Genomic DNA, 15351 nt, shown 5'->3' on the forward strand with positions numbered 1-15351 from the left:
TTTGATCCGGGATGTACTCTGCATGAAAACAAGCGCTCACTCTTCCTGCTCAACAAATGACAAGGGCGGAGCCTTATACCACGTGATACAGAAGCTGTGCCGTGTGATGCTAATATTAGCAGGGAAAAAACAACGGAGAGCACGTCAGGGATGACGAGAAAGTGACAGGAGGAAATCCGTTCCGGTCAACCACCCAAACACCAATAATGGGAACCTTATACAGCGCTTCCCTATACACGTCGAACTCAAAGAAATTACGGAGGCTATCACTTATCACCTGACCAAAGATATGGCTCCCATCAACACTGTGCAAAACGAGGGATTTAGGAAAATGATCAACACCCTAGACAAACGCTACACAGTGCCGTCCCACAACTATTTTTCTATTGTTGCACTACCTGCTCTATACACGCAGCGTCGAGCAACGGTGGAGACGGAATTTCAAGCAGTACAACATTTTGCGCCAAAGACAAAATGTGAGACATTTGTTGTTTTTATGTTTATTTATTGTTTTTATGTTCAGTCTCAACTGTTACGAAGTTGATGTGCAGTTAATAAGTGCAATAAATATTTATACTGGAAAAGAAAATCGTGAGAGAATCGTGATCTCAATTCTAAGCCAAAAAAATCGTGATTCTCATTTTATGCAAAATCGTGCAGCCCTACTGTTCAGTCAATAAAATAATTTCCCTTTGATCTGCTGACAAACTAACATATCATATCCCCGTCTTCTCTATCAGGCTATGGAACTGTAAGCTTTAATGTTTAAATGTATCCAGTTTAAAGTTTCAAAGCTTTAACGTGCAGCCATCATGTTAGAAACAAACAGCAGCGTTGGGAGCGCACGCAGCCTTAAAATAATTAACTCAGATTTAAAATATTAATTGTTCTGTAGGCTAAATGGCCAGATAGATTATTTTCTGCAGCATTAATGTCTTATTTGCAACAGTTTTGCTTTTAACTTTTACATGTTTTATGCTGTTATATTCACCATTTTATCGTCATCATCTGATAGGACCTCTAAATGGAGGGGGTGGCACTCACGGGGATCATTTTGTGGGGCAGAAAGATATGGATAATGCCTGAAATGCTCCATTTTTATGCGAGCACCCAAAAAACAGAGAGCCTGGCTTAACAGAGAACGTTGCTAACCACCGTCATACTGTCCTACTGTTAGCCATCTAACACAAAGAAAGCCTGGCTGTGTTGAACTTGTGTTTTTCTTAAGGCGTATTTTGATTATCCTGCATCACCTGGAAACTGTCACAGTGACATGAGCCACAGTAAGCCATGTGGATTTGAAGGCACCAAAACACTGATTTAATCCTCCGAGAGGAACGTGCAAGTTTTTGTAAAATATGACCCAGACTTCATCTTCACTCACACCACAACAGTAAATCACCTGACCTCCGAGGAGCTGTTTCTATGGATGACAAGGCCCAAAGTAACACAACTGTGTTAGCTGCTTTTTATGTAACCGTACAGCACATCAACTCCAGTGTGCGTCGTCTCGTGTGTCACCACTGCACTCGAGTCACAGAGCTAAACATTGATTTTTTTACTTCTAAAAATAAAAACCTGTCAATCTTTTAAAACCCAGAAGGTCACTTACCACAAACTCCTAACCGTCCGAGTGAAAATAACTGATTATAATGTATTTCATTTTGATTTCTTATTCTATTATTCTTATTATTCTATTTATTTTCAATATTCTGCTTCAGTTTATACAAGCTGAACCGAAATATTAAATAGATTTATCAGTTTTTTACTTTGGTTATTACTGAGATTGTGATTATTAAACATATCTACTCACTGTCTGTAGGGAAAAAGAGAATTTCCTTGAACTTTTTTATTATCATTCAACTATGAAAAAAATAATTACTAAAAGCTTAGGTTATGATTAAAGTTTGAATTATTTTCAGGCCTTGGAAATGACCTAAGAACAGCTTTAAGGTTTAAACAAATGTGTTGGTTTTTCAGAGATACAGTTCTATGAAAAAAGCATTTTCTGCTTCCTGATTTGGTTCAGGACTTGACTTGGTTTTTTGCATATTTGTCACGCTTACATGTTTTAGATCATCAAAGAAATTTTAATATTAGACAAAGATTACCTGAGCACAATGCAGTTTCCAAATGATGATTGAATTTATGAATGGAAAAAAGCTATGCAGCCCTACCTGGACCTATGTGAACAGGTAATTATTAAATCATAGATTAACTGTGAACGATCAAGTTGTTTGGAAGGCTGATTTCAGTTTATCAGGCCTGATTACTGCCGGCACAGCTGAATCAAAAAATCACTTAAATATAACCTGTCTGACAAAGTGAAGCAGCTATTAGTCTGGATGTAAACCATCCAGTGAACCACAGTGAGAACCATTAAACACAAATGGAGTAATTTGGAACAGCAAGAAACCTTTCCAAAGGTGGCCAGCCTATCAAAATTCCTTCAATTACTGGAAGAGCTGTCAATATTAAGGGAACCATGAGTTCGTATCTCTGCCCGAAGTCCTGAAGGAGAATATCTGAACATCAGTTTGTGCCTCGAAGCTCAAGAGCACTCAAAGCACCCCAGTAAGTCCACCTCTGATCGCTCAACAAACAAAACAAACTGAAGGTTTTGGAGTGGCCTGGTCAAAGTACAGCCTTAAATCTGACTTAGATGCTTTGGCACGACTTTAAACGGGCTGCTCGTGCTGGAAAAGCTTCTAATGTGGCTGAATTAAAACAGTACTGCAAAGACAAGTGGAACTAAATTCCTCCACAGCGATGTGAAAGACTCATTAACAGTTATCACAAATGCTTGACTGCAGTTCTCACTGCCAAGGGTGGAACAACCGGTTATTAGGGTTTAGCAGGCAATTGCCTTTTCACAAATCATACTTTTTTTTGCACTGTATTCACATTAGATAATACTTTTTATTGAAGCTGGCTTAGAAATTCGAGCTGTATTTCTGCATATTGGAGGTACAAACTACCACTGAAGGAGTGCGTCCAGTTTTAAAGATGTGGCTCTGCTCTTCATCCATGATTTTTAACTCTGCCCTGCACGTAACGATCCTGCCCTCGTTCTGTCGTCTCCGTGTCCCGTCCGGCACGGGCGGAGTGGTGTTGAAAGATCAGGGCTAACACTTAGCTTGGATGCAGAGAAGGAAAGAAGAGGAAGGGGAGCAGTGAGAGAGGGAGAGTTTGGAGTAGGGGGGGAATTATCCTGCCAGCTTTATTTTTCATCCTGTAGAATTTTATATGGGAGCTGGCGAGGTTTATTCATACTGAGCGGCTGTTTTTCACTGTATGCTTGTGTCAGAGCTGATCGTGCTGACCTCGCCGCTGACTAACACGAGCCGAAGTCTTCCCTCTCTCTCTAAAACTCGGCTTTCTTTTCAGTTTCACAGCTTAAGATCTGAAATGGTTCCTCTCGCGCTTCACCAGCTGCTGCTCCACTTTTGAAGTCAGCGAAGTCTCTTTCACCGGATTGGCTGTTAGCTCTGAACACAAGGCAGATTATCCCGTTGTCATGGCTACAGCAAACAGGAAATACCCCGAGGCAGGTAACGCCGCAGGCTCGTCCCAGTGTGGAGCTTGTCGCTTGCGGGGCAACTTGGCTCATTACTGTTGCGTCCTCTTCCCATCTGCTCCCACGGCGTCTCTTCAGCAGCCGAAGCATAAACGCTGTCTGGATAAAGATGCTTTGTCCCAAACAACCCCCGAAAGCCAAGGTCGACCCTAAACTTCTTATCTGCGGCTTCTAAGGTTCGGTGCTTAACATGCCTTAGTGGCAAAAAATATCCATGGGAACGCTGCTGCTTTGTGCCGACGTTTTTTTACCTCACAGTGTATTGTGCCGATCTACTTTGATCACAAAAATATCAGCAGATGCTCCATTATTTTCAGCCGTCATGGGAGACTTTTCTCTCTTTCTCTGCAGGTTCCTGTTCATTACATATGCCGAGCTGCAAGGACTCGGTACCAAAACGTACTTCCCTTCTCTCTAATCCCCCCTTCAGCGAAGGTGCAGCGCTGCGAGCTTTTGTACAGTCCCTTTGATGGCGGCTGATGACTGTTGAGTGGCTTTCCGAGAGCTCTGGCCTTTAAGCGGCTTGAGCTGGGTTTTGTCTGCAGCTATTAAACTGAAGAAAGAGAGGAGAGGGGCCCAGTGGTGGGAGGGAGTGAGACTTTTCTTCGTGCCCGGTCCATATTCCCCCTAGTGCGCCCCATCTGTCTGTGGCAATAATGTTGACGAGGGCAGGTTCGTGGCTTCTGGTATGTAAACCTTGCCACTGGGAGCTGTGCGTTATACCTCAGTGGCGGTGCCAATTTCACTCTTTGCTTTTTCTGCACATAGCAGCAAAATCGCCCCTTTTCTTTTCTGTATTTCTTTCTCTCTGCCTTTTGCTTCACATCATTGGTTAAAAAGCGCAAAGAAATCAAGTATATGTAGCTTCGGCAAGCTTTTCTTACCCGTTATGAACTTCACGAAAGACAAAGAAAGAAAAATGTGACTACATTCATATCTAATCCACTTGTTCTGCGTTCAAACTTTTGTAGCCTTGATCATAAGCACCCACAGCTGCCAGCCTTTTCACACTGAGAGCCTTAAAAGCCCTGACACGGTTTCCTGAATCACTCTGAGCGATGCTGTCCTGTATTTACATAAAACTATAAGCCATGTTAGTTCAGATATAGTTCAGGGAGATCCTTCTCTCTGTGTTTCTTTTCTGTATTCTCTCGTCTCATTGGTTTAAAGTGGGTGAGACTGAGTTGAGAAAAGGTGGCGTCACATGCTACACGTTTTAGCCGTCGGTGTAGCGAGAAAAAGCCAATGTTTCAGTATTTTATTATTTTTCTCTTACTAAAGGTGACCTGTTGTAGTTTTCATCTACTCTAATGGTGATGGATGCCTATAATAAGCTTATCCTGCATGACATACTGAGGTCAGGGTGTGAGGAAGTGATAGGCCGCTCCTTAAGAAAGCTTGTTTCCACCACTGTAAATATACTTGTGAAAATTAAATCGTTCTCAGACGTCAGAATTAGCAAGACAGAATTTTATGTTAATACCTGAATTTTTGACTATAGATAGTTTTAGATTTTTCTTTTGAACGGGTGAAAACATAATAACAAAAACATGGCTCTGAACGCTCCATTTAAGACATTTTTTTCTGCTCTTTGATCTGCGTGATGTCAGCTAGAGTGGATATTCCTAACATGCTGTGACTGTAAGAGAAGAAGCCCCGCCCACTTGCTGTTTGCAAGGGTCAGCTAATCAGAAGGCATTTGGCTTAAAGAGGGGGAGGAGCTAAAGAAGCTTGTTTTTATATAGAGGACAAACTGGGGGCCTTAATCAAGACCCAGTATTCAATTCAGTTCAGTTTTCGTCTATAGCATTTGAATCACAACAAGAGTCGCCTCAAGGCACTTTTTCTGTAAGTTAAAGACAGAGAAACCCCAACAATCAGACGACCCCTTATGAACAAGCACTTTGGCAACAGTGGGAAGGAAAAACTCCCTTTTAACAGGAAGACACCTCTAGCAGAACCAGGCTCAGGGCTATAAGATAACTCTTTTAATTCTGAATCATGGAAACTGCTCTAGTAGAGTCAAAAAATACATTTATAAAGCTGGAAATTCCATCAATACACTAATGACAACCCTTTTTTTTTTTTTTTATCATCACTAAGATGCTGTACAGTCATGTCACAAAGGAAGGTTTCACAGACCTATTAAAGTTTTTCTGGGCCACTCTTCTTTAAAACCCTCATTGTTTATTGAGTTTGGGGACATTCATTTATGTTCCGCTCTCTTCAGGTCCCGTCGGCACTTTTCAATCAGGTTGAGGTCTGGGCTTTGACTGGGTCGTTGCAGCACCTTGATTCTTTTCTGACTGTAGATTTGCTGCTGTGCTTGGGATCACTGTCCTGTTGTATGATCAAATTTGGGCTTTAGCTGTGGCAGAGATGGCCTCACATTTGACTCTCTTGGAAGTTTTCTAATTGTGCTGTTTTTGCACTTACTCTGAGTATTGCGCAGTTTGACATATGGGTGAATTTGCTGGGAAGATTGTGTCATTTTATTAACACACCTGAATGCACCAGACTAACAAGCTGCCACAACCTTAGCTTTTAAAGAGGCGCTCACACTTACTGATGAGAGTTTAAAGAGTTTATAAAGAGAAAGATGGGTAAATCGAACAACTTGGAAAGTTTTGTAAAAGCTTGCAGAATCAGAATCAGAATCAGAAAGGGGGTTTATTGCCAAATGTTGAGCAGGTTTACAACATTAGGAAATTGCTGCGGTGCTTCAGTGCAAACATAGTGTCATAAATAGCACTTAAATAGACATGAAAAAATAAAAGTAGGGATAAGAATTAAGAGTGCTACGTAGAAAGATATATACAGGGTTAAACGGGTTGCAGGGTTAAACGCATCCTGTTTTATACACCGAGATAATTTTCTAATATTTTTCTTCTCCCAGGCCGTCTTTGAGGAGAACGTACTGCAGCACAGGGGTGCAGTTGGCTTTGCAGGAGCAGAAACAGGCCATTGTTGTTGCTTTCTGTTGCACTGTCTATACGGTGAGCTCTTTGATGCCCTCGTGTGGCCGAATGAGGAAGTGAAGAATGATTAAAACCTCTGAAGAGATGCTTTGGGAATGAAATCCTCTTTTGGAAGCTGGCTCCAGACATTACAGATTATCAGAAAAGTTATTTTGCTCTCCCTAATGTCCCTTGATTGCCATCATTGGGTTTTTATCCTCAGTGCAGCCAGACCCTCAATATGGAGCCCTCCTTCCCATTCAAACAGCCAGCTCCTCCCTGCCTGCTTGTTTGCTCCCCCTGTTGGGCATTAATTGCACTACTGTGGCTCCCTTACCCCCTGTAATCCCCCCCCACCCCCGCTACACACTGGGACATTACCATTTGGTGAGACTGACTGGCTTTGGTGAGGGAGCTGATGGGGGGCCAGCAGGGGGTACTCCTGCGCTCGAGGCTTCCTTTCGCATCGCCCGAGCTGCTAGATCTCTTTGTTATCGTTCAACGCCCACGTGTTGTTGCTGGAGAAACGGGAGATTGGCACAATCCCTGGATCTGCACGGATAAGCGGGTTTGAGCTTTTGACCTTGCAGGAAATTGAGACGTACACCTCGTACGCCAGTGCGATTATTATATTTAAAGTCCACACAGGTGATTAAAGGTTAATCTGACGGGATGCAAGAATGCAAGTCGATTGATGCTTCTTTAAAAGGAAAAAATATATAATTCAAGGAAGGTTTTCGCTCCTCTAAACCTTCCCAGACAGAAATAATGGCTGCGGCAGTACACTCATCTCAGCAGCAGGTGTCACCACCAAGCTGTCAGCGGCCGATGCGAGGGCCAACATTTATCTGTCAATAACCCAGTAATCAGAGACTTGAGAAAGTTCGAGGGGTATGTGTTTGAATTTATTTTTATTTCTTTAATGGATTGCTGCTGCTTAACTAACCCTCAGTAACGGTGGCTTTAAGTCACATAAGAGCTAATGCAGATGACTAAAACATGCCTGGGTCCTGAGGCATGGCGCATCCTCGAGAAGGTCACGACCTCTGAGCTCCCGCATTAACCAAAGAGTTTTTGCTCCTTTTTTAAAGAACGAGCTCGTCGCTTTACGGTGATGATTAACCGGCACGTTGCGTGCTAATTGGCTGCTTACATGCCGTTCAGCTCTTTTCAGCAGAACAGAGGAAAAGGAGGGTGACAGTTTGCCGTCCTTTGTCACAAAGCCAAGCCGCCTTTTTGAACATGCCCCACTTTGCCCCCTTTGTCAGTCAGATAACCTCATGAATATTTCACTCCTCTGATCTGACGGCCGGGTGAAGGGGAGTGTGAGAATGAGGGGGGGGGAGCTGAAGCTGACTTGAAAGACTCATAATCTTCAGCGTGGCGTGGTTTGCGTCAGAGTAATGACCTGTGTGGCGTTTTAATGTGTGTGTGTGTGTCAGCATGTCATGTTGAAATCAAAGCAGCCGTCTGTGTGTTACTCTTTCTCTCTGTGACCTTCAGTGGACGAATGCGTTGTCGCCTTCCCCTGCATTTTTTTGCTGAGGAAGCTTCAGAAAGCGACCTGGAAGAAATCACAGCACAACCTTATTACACGTGCGGGGAGACACAGTCACCTTGCTGTGCAGGCCGGCCTTGTTTTGTTTGTTACAGCCTAAGCGTAGCCTCTGGCTACACCACTGGGTAAAAGGTAAACGCTAATGAGGCGAGTTGAAGGAAACACTTGTAACCTGTGAATGCACCCTGACGAGGGCCGGCAGAGGGAGGCAGGAAATGAAGGTGATCTTGACGTGGCCTTTTTCCCCTTTTGTGAAGTGGCTCCAGAGCCCGTTGGCTCGCTCAGAAATACTCAAGTGTGTCTTGAGTGGTCTTGCTTTGAGTTCAGGAAATGGCATCGACCTACTCCTATATTCATCACCAGCACGTCATATATGGCAGTGCGCACATGTGGTAATGATATGCAAGCGTGGCCCCTTTAAGAGCCCAATGTCCTTTTTTGAGAATGAGCCCAGAGTCGGAGCTCTGCGTGTGCTGACCGTGGCCTCTCGGTTGGTCACCGGAGGGGAGGACGGGGGGGGTGCTGCAGCAGAGAAATGGCTAACTGAGTTTACCCCCCACCCCCCAAACGGCAGCCTGGCCACGCCGCATGCCCTTATCTACCATTGGAATGCAACAGCTGTGCGGGGGAGCGGCAGAGTGGGCTGGCTGAAACCCCCCTGCCAGACCCCCACACAGCTTCTCTCTCTCTCTCTCTTTCTCTCTCTCTCTCCCCCCTCCCCTCCACCTCCAAGCGACGCTGGGCTCCTGAAAGGCAGCTCAACTAAAAAGTGAGCTAGACACAGTGAGAGGCTGGCAGGGCTGCTGCACATTCAAAATAGAGGGAGAGGGAGGGAAGAGGGAGAGAGAGAGAGAGCTAGCGAGGCAGTGAGAGAGAGAGAGAGAGAGAGAAGGAGAGTCAGGGACAGGCAGTGCTGAAAAGGAGAGCACAAAGAGAAGGAAAGTGGAGCAGGGGAGGGGAACAGGAGGCTGGGTGAAGGGAGAGGGAAAGACAAAAGAAGGAGAGGGGAGACATAGCAGGGTGAACGGAGGGGACTGAGCAAATGGCTATGGAGGAGACGGCGGGGGGAGCCAGGAAAGCCACCAAGAGCAAACTGTTTGAGTTCCTGGTCCATGGAGTGGTGAGTGGCGCTGTCCGTCATTCCCGTGAAGGGAGCTGGGCTCTGGCATGCATGTGTGTGTGTGTGTGTGTGTGTGTGTGTATATGTGTGTGTCTGTGTGTGTGTATGAGTCGGTGCAGCAGCAGCAGCAGCGGCGGTCTGTGTGTGAGAGATAGCTGGGTAAAGCTGGCCATGTGAAGGTTATTTCCAGCCCCCTGGATCCCAGCCTGTGAGGAGATGGCTTGAGAGAGCGAGAAGTGGAGCAGCGTGGATGGATGGATGGGGCTGTAGCAGGAGGAGGATGTGGAGAAGAGGGTTTCTTACCCCCCTAATAAAAAATAAATAAATAAAAAAAAGGAGAGGGAGCGAGAGAAAAGAAATAGAAGCTCAGCAGCAGCAGTAGAAGCGAAAAGCAGCCAGCTCCCCCTTTGGCTAACAGAGGCGCTCACTGAGCATGCTTCCCTGGGAGTAACAGACAGAAAAAGGGGGGGAAATGACGAGTCCGCTCAAAACAGCGAAGCCGGAGCAGCCTTCCAGGCGGCGTGAAACAATTTGAACCTGTGAGGTCACGAGACAAACCGATGTAGTATCGTAGACGGAGCCGAGGCAGGCGGCCATGCCGGAAATGATGCGGGGGTACAATCAGCCCATTCATGCAAAAGCTAGCATGAAATGTCAAGTGAAGTGTTGCTCATGGTTTAGAGGTTAAGCAACTATTGCCATTAACCACACGCAGCACACAAAGTCTGCTTCAGTAGTGGTTTGTTTTGGTGAGGAGACGAATGCATTTCGAGGGTTGAGAGCGGTGAAAAAACAAATCTGTAAGCGTCACTTTGTAGTTAGAACTTTGATTCGAGTGTGGATACAGTTTGTGCCAGTGACTCGACCTTTTAAATCTACCTGTCATCAATTCTTGTTCCAGTTAAGCAGCTAACACTGATGTATCTGTTGATATCGGCCTTTTAGGGGAATAAGGTGGCTTTTACAGATAGCATTATCTGACCTTTATCTCGTTGTGCCGCATCCACCCTGCGCTGAAGTGTTCAGAAATAGCGCAGTGAAGCGCTCAAAGACTTCCAAACAAAAGATTTCTGTGGTTTACTGACCCATAAGAGAAAAAATAGCAACAATAAAAATGAATGAACCAAGAAAAAATTTGTATCGGTGCAGAATTTCACAGGAAAACGACCGACCATGACTTCCCAAAGCGCGAGGCATCGTTTTCTTATGAATTCGACTCATGTTGTGGTGATTAAAATCAGTAAATCATCAAACCATGTTACAATTGTGCTGTCCGCCTAATAGTATCAGCTTTTGTCATTTTTTCTCATACGGTCAACAGAAGACGACCGGAAACGAGGCGAAAGATTAGCTACAAACATGCAGCCAAACTGTAGCTGTGACATACACAAAAATAAAAATGACAGCAAAGAGAGAAAAAGAATCATTTTTAATCATCTCGCCATCTCTTACATTCCTCTCAGGACGTCACAACCCATAGTTTGCAGAGTGTCTAACTCTGGAGCTGCGTTGTGGTTTTAACTTCCTGAAAAAGATGAATTAAGCTTCACCTTTACTCAGATTCTGAAACGGGGCACAGCTTTTTAAGAAGGTGACAAGACTTTGTGATGAAATGATGCTTGACTTTTAATAGCTGTACAGTTTAATACTTGATAACTAGAGCATGAGTGAGGACCCAGGATTGCTTGAGGTGCATGCATGTGGAAAAGAGGTGACTGGGTCACTGTGATGCTACTCTGCTGCATGTGCTGCTGCTGGACGAACTCTGCATTGGCGCCACTCCTTCCTTTAAACTCTTCACTGTGGAGCACCCTGTGTGCCCTTCACGTGGGTCTAGTGTTACCTGGAGGCCTCTGGTGATTTGTAGTAAATGGGCCGGTTGTCTGTGATTTAAAAGTATTTAGATATTTGAGTCTTTTACTCGAGAAAAGCTTTAAAATGAATGTTTGGATGACAACGTGAGTGCGCTGAGAAACATTTTGAGGCTTTCCAGACAATATTTGTCTTCATGTTTGGGGATTTGAGTAAATAGGGACTTTTTAAGTGTGTGTTCAGTTAGGGTCTGTTCGTGGACCACAAGCAGACTCGAAACTCGTGTCACACCAATGAGTGCTTGTCCACAGACGCAGGCACGTGTGGTGGGAAGCTGGACTGTTCGTCATGTCTGTAGGCAAAGTTGATCAGAAGTGTTTATATGCTCCTTAAAGACGAGCTGGGGTGCCATCGTCCTAAATATCTGCATCATCATCCAGCTGAACTGACTCTCACCTCTTCCAAAGCCTCAAGTACACCGGGAAGGTCAAAATGACTCGATAAAGCATGTTTGTGAAACCCTTTTAAGTCCTGGGTTTTAGACCTGACTCCATTTTAATCAGGGCCGGTGTCAGGCTTAGCGACATGGCGAGATTTATACACGAAACAAGATGAGGTATTGTCTTTTTGACAGGAGCGGTCATTAGAGGGGCTGCGGAGCCGAAGCCCTGCGCCCGGAGACCGACTTTAGGAAACAATGGACCAGGTGATTGATGAGCCAGATGAGTGTGTCCTCTCAACAGACCAATTAACCTTGATGAGGCTCTGGCTGCTCCAAGCCAAATATTTCCCTCTGCTTTTTCCCCCGCCTCCCATACCTCTCCTCTCCTCTGCTCTTTCTCTTCCCCCACATTATGAGATGGAAAAGTCTTGTTGTAATACTTGTGGCAGGTTCCTCGACGTGTGTACTGCAGAATGGAGAAATATTTACACTACCGGATTGGGGGGGTGGATGAGGAGGGGGAGATGATTCGGCACAGTTTGTGAGCTTGTGGCGAGCGGTGACGTTCCCTTTCCTTTCATGGTCGAATAAAGCAAAGACACACGTGCGCAGATGGATTTACATGCAAAAAACACAGACACACACATAAATACTGTGGATGCAGTCATAGCTGCGGTTCCTGAAGGTCGCAGCAGCAGCAGCAGGCTTTGGCCGAGCTTCGGTTCGAGGACTGATGGGTGGGCTGAAGTCCCTTCCTCCTCTCCTCTCATTGTCTCCCTCACCTCCCTTCTGCTGTGCGACTTCTGTTGCTCGTGAAAGTCGGCGAGGAAGCCTTCGAGCCCTCTCTGTGGGAAAACCCCGATAAACCCAAAACATAATATGACACAGTGTAGGCTCGGGCGTCGGTGGATTCACAGCGTGTTTGTGTAACTGAGAGCGAATGTAAACTTCAGTTTCTCTCACAGCTGGGTTGCCTTCATTGTTCCCTTCATAGAAATTTACACAAATAAAATGTTTAAGCTCAGTTACCTCGAGTGGAAGACGAGTGGGGTTCGGGTTAGGCTGTTTGGGGTGTGAGATATCGGCGTGCCTCCACGCTGTGATGCGGCAGAGGTGAAAGTCATTTCCTCTGTGGTGCCACGGTATTGAAAAGCAAAATAAAAACATTTTAAAAAATCTAATTCAACAACTACTTGACTTTCCAAACACAATGTCCAGGTAACCCAAGTAAAAATCTGCAGACCTTGATTTTCACTGAAATTTCTCTCTATCAGGAAGTTTAATGGTTTTCAGCGCGCAGCCTGAAAAGATCTTTTCAATGGGTGGTTATTAATATCTGCAAAATGTCAGCACATAAAGCCATTTGCATGGTTGGAAAACCTCTAAAAGTGAACGAGAGCGTCTTTCGGTGCAGTTTTTGGTGAGCCGACTCTTTAGGCTACGAGAGGTCGAGCATCCTGTTTCACTGTTAACGGGTGAGAAACCAAATAAAACGTCCCGGTTAGCTTTTCTCCTGACAACTGAAAACTGTTGATGGATAAAATAATCAGCTAGTAGGTCTTAACTGATAGAAGCATGTGTAATTAATATTTATTTATTTTTTACACCAGATGGCCTTCAAACCGAGGCTCTTTGACTTGACCACTACACTCCAGAGTTAGTCTATCTTGGCTAATCCAGCTAATTCAAAATCTGACAAATTAGCCTGCCCCTGAAGTGTAATCCTGCTTTATGTAACCAAAATAATGTCCTGAAGATTGTGTTTCAGGAATCAATCAGAGATGATACAATACAGAAGTATCTGTTAACACATTTGCTCAGATGTCCGCTTTTAAGTCTCTGAGGTCTGAAGCTTGGATTATACTCAGTTGCAGACACGGACAGCTGGAGACCCGACACGGTCCAAAAAACAGGCAGGAATAAAAATCCTGATGCGTGTCTTTTGTCCTGTCTCCCTCCCCTCACCTCCACCCGGCCGTGGTAGACAGTTCCCCCTGCCCGTGGTCGAGTCTGGTTCTGCCTGAGGTTTCTTCCTGTAAAAAAGGAGTTTTTCCTCCCCGCCATCACCAAGTGCTTGCTCATAGGGGCTTGTGTGATTGTTGGGGTTATCTCTATAGGTCCTAACCTTGCAAAATAAAGCACCTGGAGGCGACTGCTGTTGTGATTTGGTGCTGTGTAAATCAAATTGAATCGGTTTACACTTCAGTGAATCTCTGTGGGCGACATGTTGAAGGTGACATGTGAACACAAAAAGGAAAAGAGTTCGGATTTGATGTTAATAATCGTGTGTGCGACGATGTTTGCTCGCCCGGTAAAGAGGAGATGGTGTACGTATAAAAATGCATTTAGTACTGCCGTTATAGTAAGATTAATGTGTGCTTATATGCGGTGCAACAACAAAAACTAGTAAAATGCTGTGACTTTCTTTCCCTCCTGGCTCCTGGCTCTTTGTTGTGGTCAGTATTTTACATGGATATTTAGGGTTTGAGTCATCTTAAATGACCTCAGAGGGTTTACACATCTATATTTGTTGCACCAGGGTTCGAACCCAGACCATGCATGTCGTTCCACACCTGCTCACTACCTGCTTACCTGCCTCCTCTCTGCACCGCTCTGTCAAAGAAAGAGTGAAAAATGGCAAGAATTTAAAAAAATATGTTATAGTTGAGCTATTTTTTGCAGAAACATTCAAAATATATATATTTTTTTTTTTTACGTAAAATTGTCAAAATGAAATGCAAAACATTAGAATGCGGTGATTATAAGTGGATAAATTCAATAAATACTCGCCACCCCAACGGGCTAATTTAAAAAGAAAATCATGGTGGGAAACGTTTTTAAAATAGAAAAATGTCACAACAGCACATATAAATGTCTTGCTGCTGTTTGAGTGACGTCTTGAAGGTTAAAAATAATTGCTTAAAAAGCCCAAACGCAATAACAATGCTCCACATAAACACCAAAATCAAAGAACCGCTCAGTGAGAACGATTTAACTTCTTACTCGTCCTGCGCCTGCCCTCCATCTGCCGGGGCCCTCTGAAAGTATTAAAGTACTTACAGTAACTACAGCACAGACGAGATGACTGATAACCCTCCCGCGGGGAGCGAATCAAACACACGACGGAGATGAGATAGTCGGCGAGGAGGACAAATGTGATCAAGTGTGTCGCTTCGTGTAAACACCAGACTGTAAGCAGAGTTTTAGCAGCTGATCTGAAATCTTCAAACTAATGACAATCTGAACGACAGCCGCTCTCACTGCCCTCCACGCCGCTAAACTAAATAAAACAGGAACCTGCAAATGCTCTTTAATTCGGCTCGGAAAGGGTTTGATAAATCCAGTCACATACTCGTTTGAGTACATTTGCAAGCAATAACGTAAAAATGGTCATTTTAGGGTTAGACTTGAGGTTTTTCTGTCCATGCTTTTGGGTTTGTTGCAGACGAAACTAAGCTAAGAGAAATTCAGAAAAATATTCATCAGTTGGATAAAAAAAAATGTGTCCGCAAGGTGACAACATGCTAGATGCTGAAATTAAAGCACAGTTAATAAAAATGACTCAAGCTGTTAATCAGCTATGCCGGAGAATGAATTATCCGCCAATCGATTAATCAGTTCCTGCAGCTTTATTCACCTTTAATCACCTTTTGTAAACACGAACGACATTAAAATAAAAGCACGCTCTGTAAGCGCTTCAAAACATATAGCAGCACATAACATGAAAGATGGGGAATTTGTTCTAAAGCAAGTCTTAAGGAAGCAGCCTCATCCTCAGATTCTAGCAGGTTTCAGAGCTCCAATCGAAGCCTTTCAGGGACTGTGCATGTAACAACCCACAGATTCATATGTTTAGTACGGTGTGGGATAAGTTTGGCCTCTTCA

General features: G+C 44.3%; 1 protein-coding gene across 5 annotated transcripts in view; it reads left to right on the forward strand.

Moving 5' to 3' along the window:
* The window catches only part of smarcd3b (SWI/SNF related BAF chromatin remodeling complex subunit D3b), a 58866-nt gene that overhangs the window by 12890 nt on the left and 30625 nt on the right, over positions 1-15351 (forward strand). For 2 of the 5 annotated variants that reach the window (XM_026179900.2, XM_026179901.2), the window contains exon 1: positions 8994-9212. The exons of 1 other annotated variant lie outside the window; for it this stretch is intronic. In XM_026179900.2, coding sequence (XP_026035685.1) covers positions 9135-9212 — 78 coding nt within the window. In that variant the 5' untranslated portion in view covers positions 8994-9134. Of the gene's footprint in view, positions 1-8993; positions 9213-15351 lie in introns of those variants that run through there. 2 more of the 5 variants (XM_026179903.2, XM_026179905.2) reach the window with 1 other exon arrangement.

This window comes from Astatotilapia calliptera, chromosome 9 (genome assembly GCF_964374335.1).
Source record: "Astatotilapia calliptera chromosome 9, fAstCal68.1, whole genome shotgun sequence".
Classification (NCBI taxonomy): domain Eukaryota; kingdom Metazoa; phylum Chordata; class Actinopteri; order Cichliformes; family Cichlidae; genus Astatotilapia; species Astatotilapia calliptera.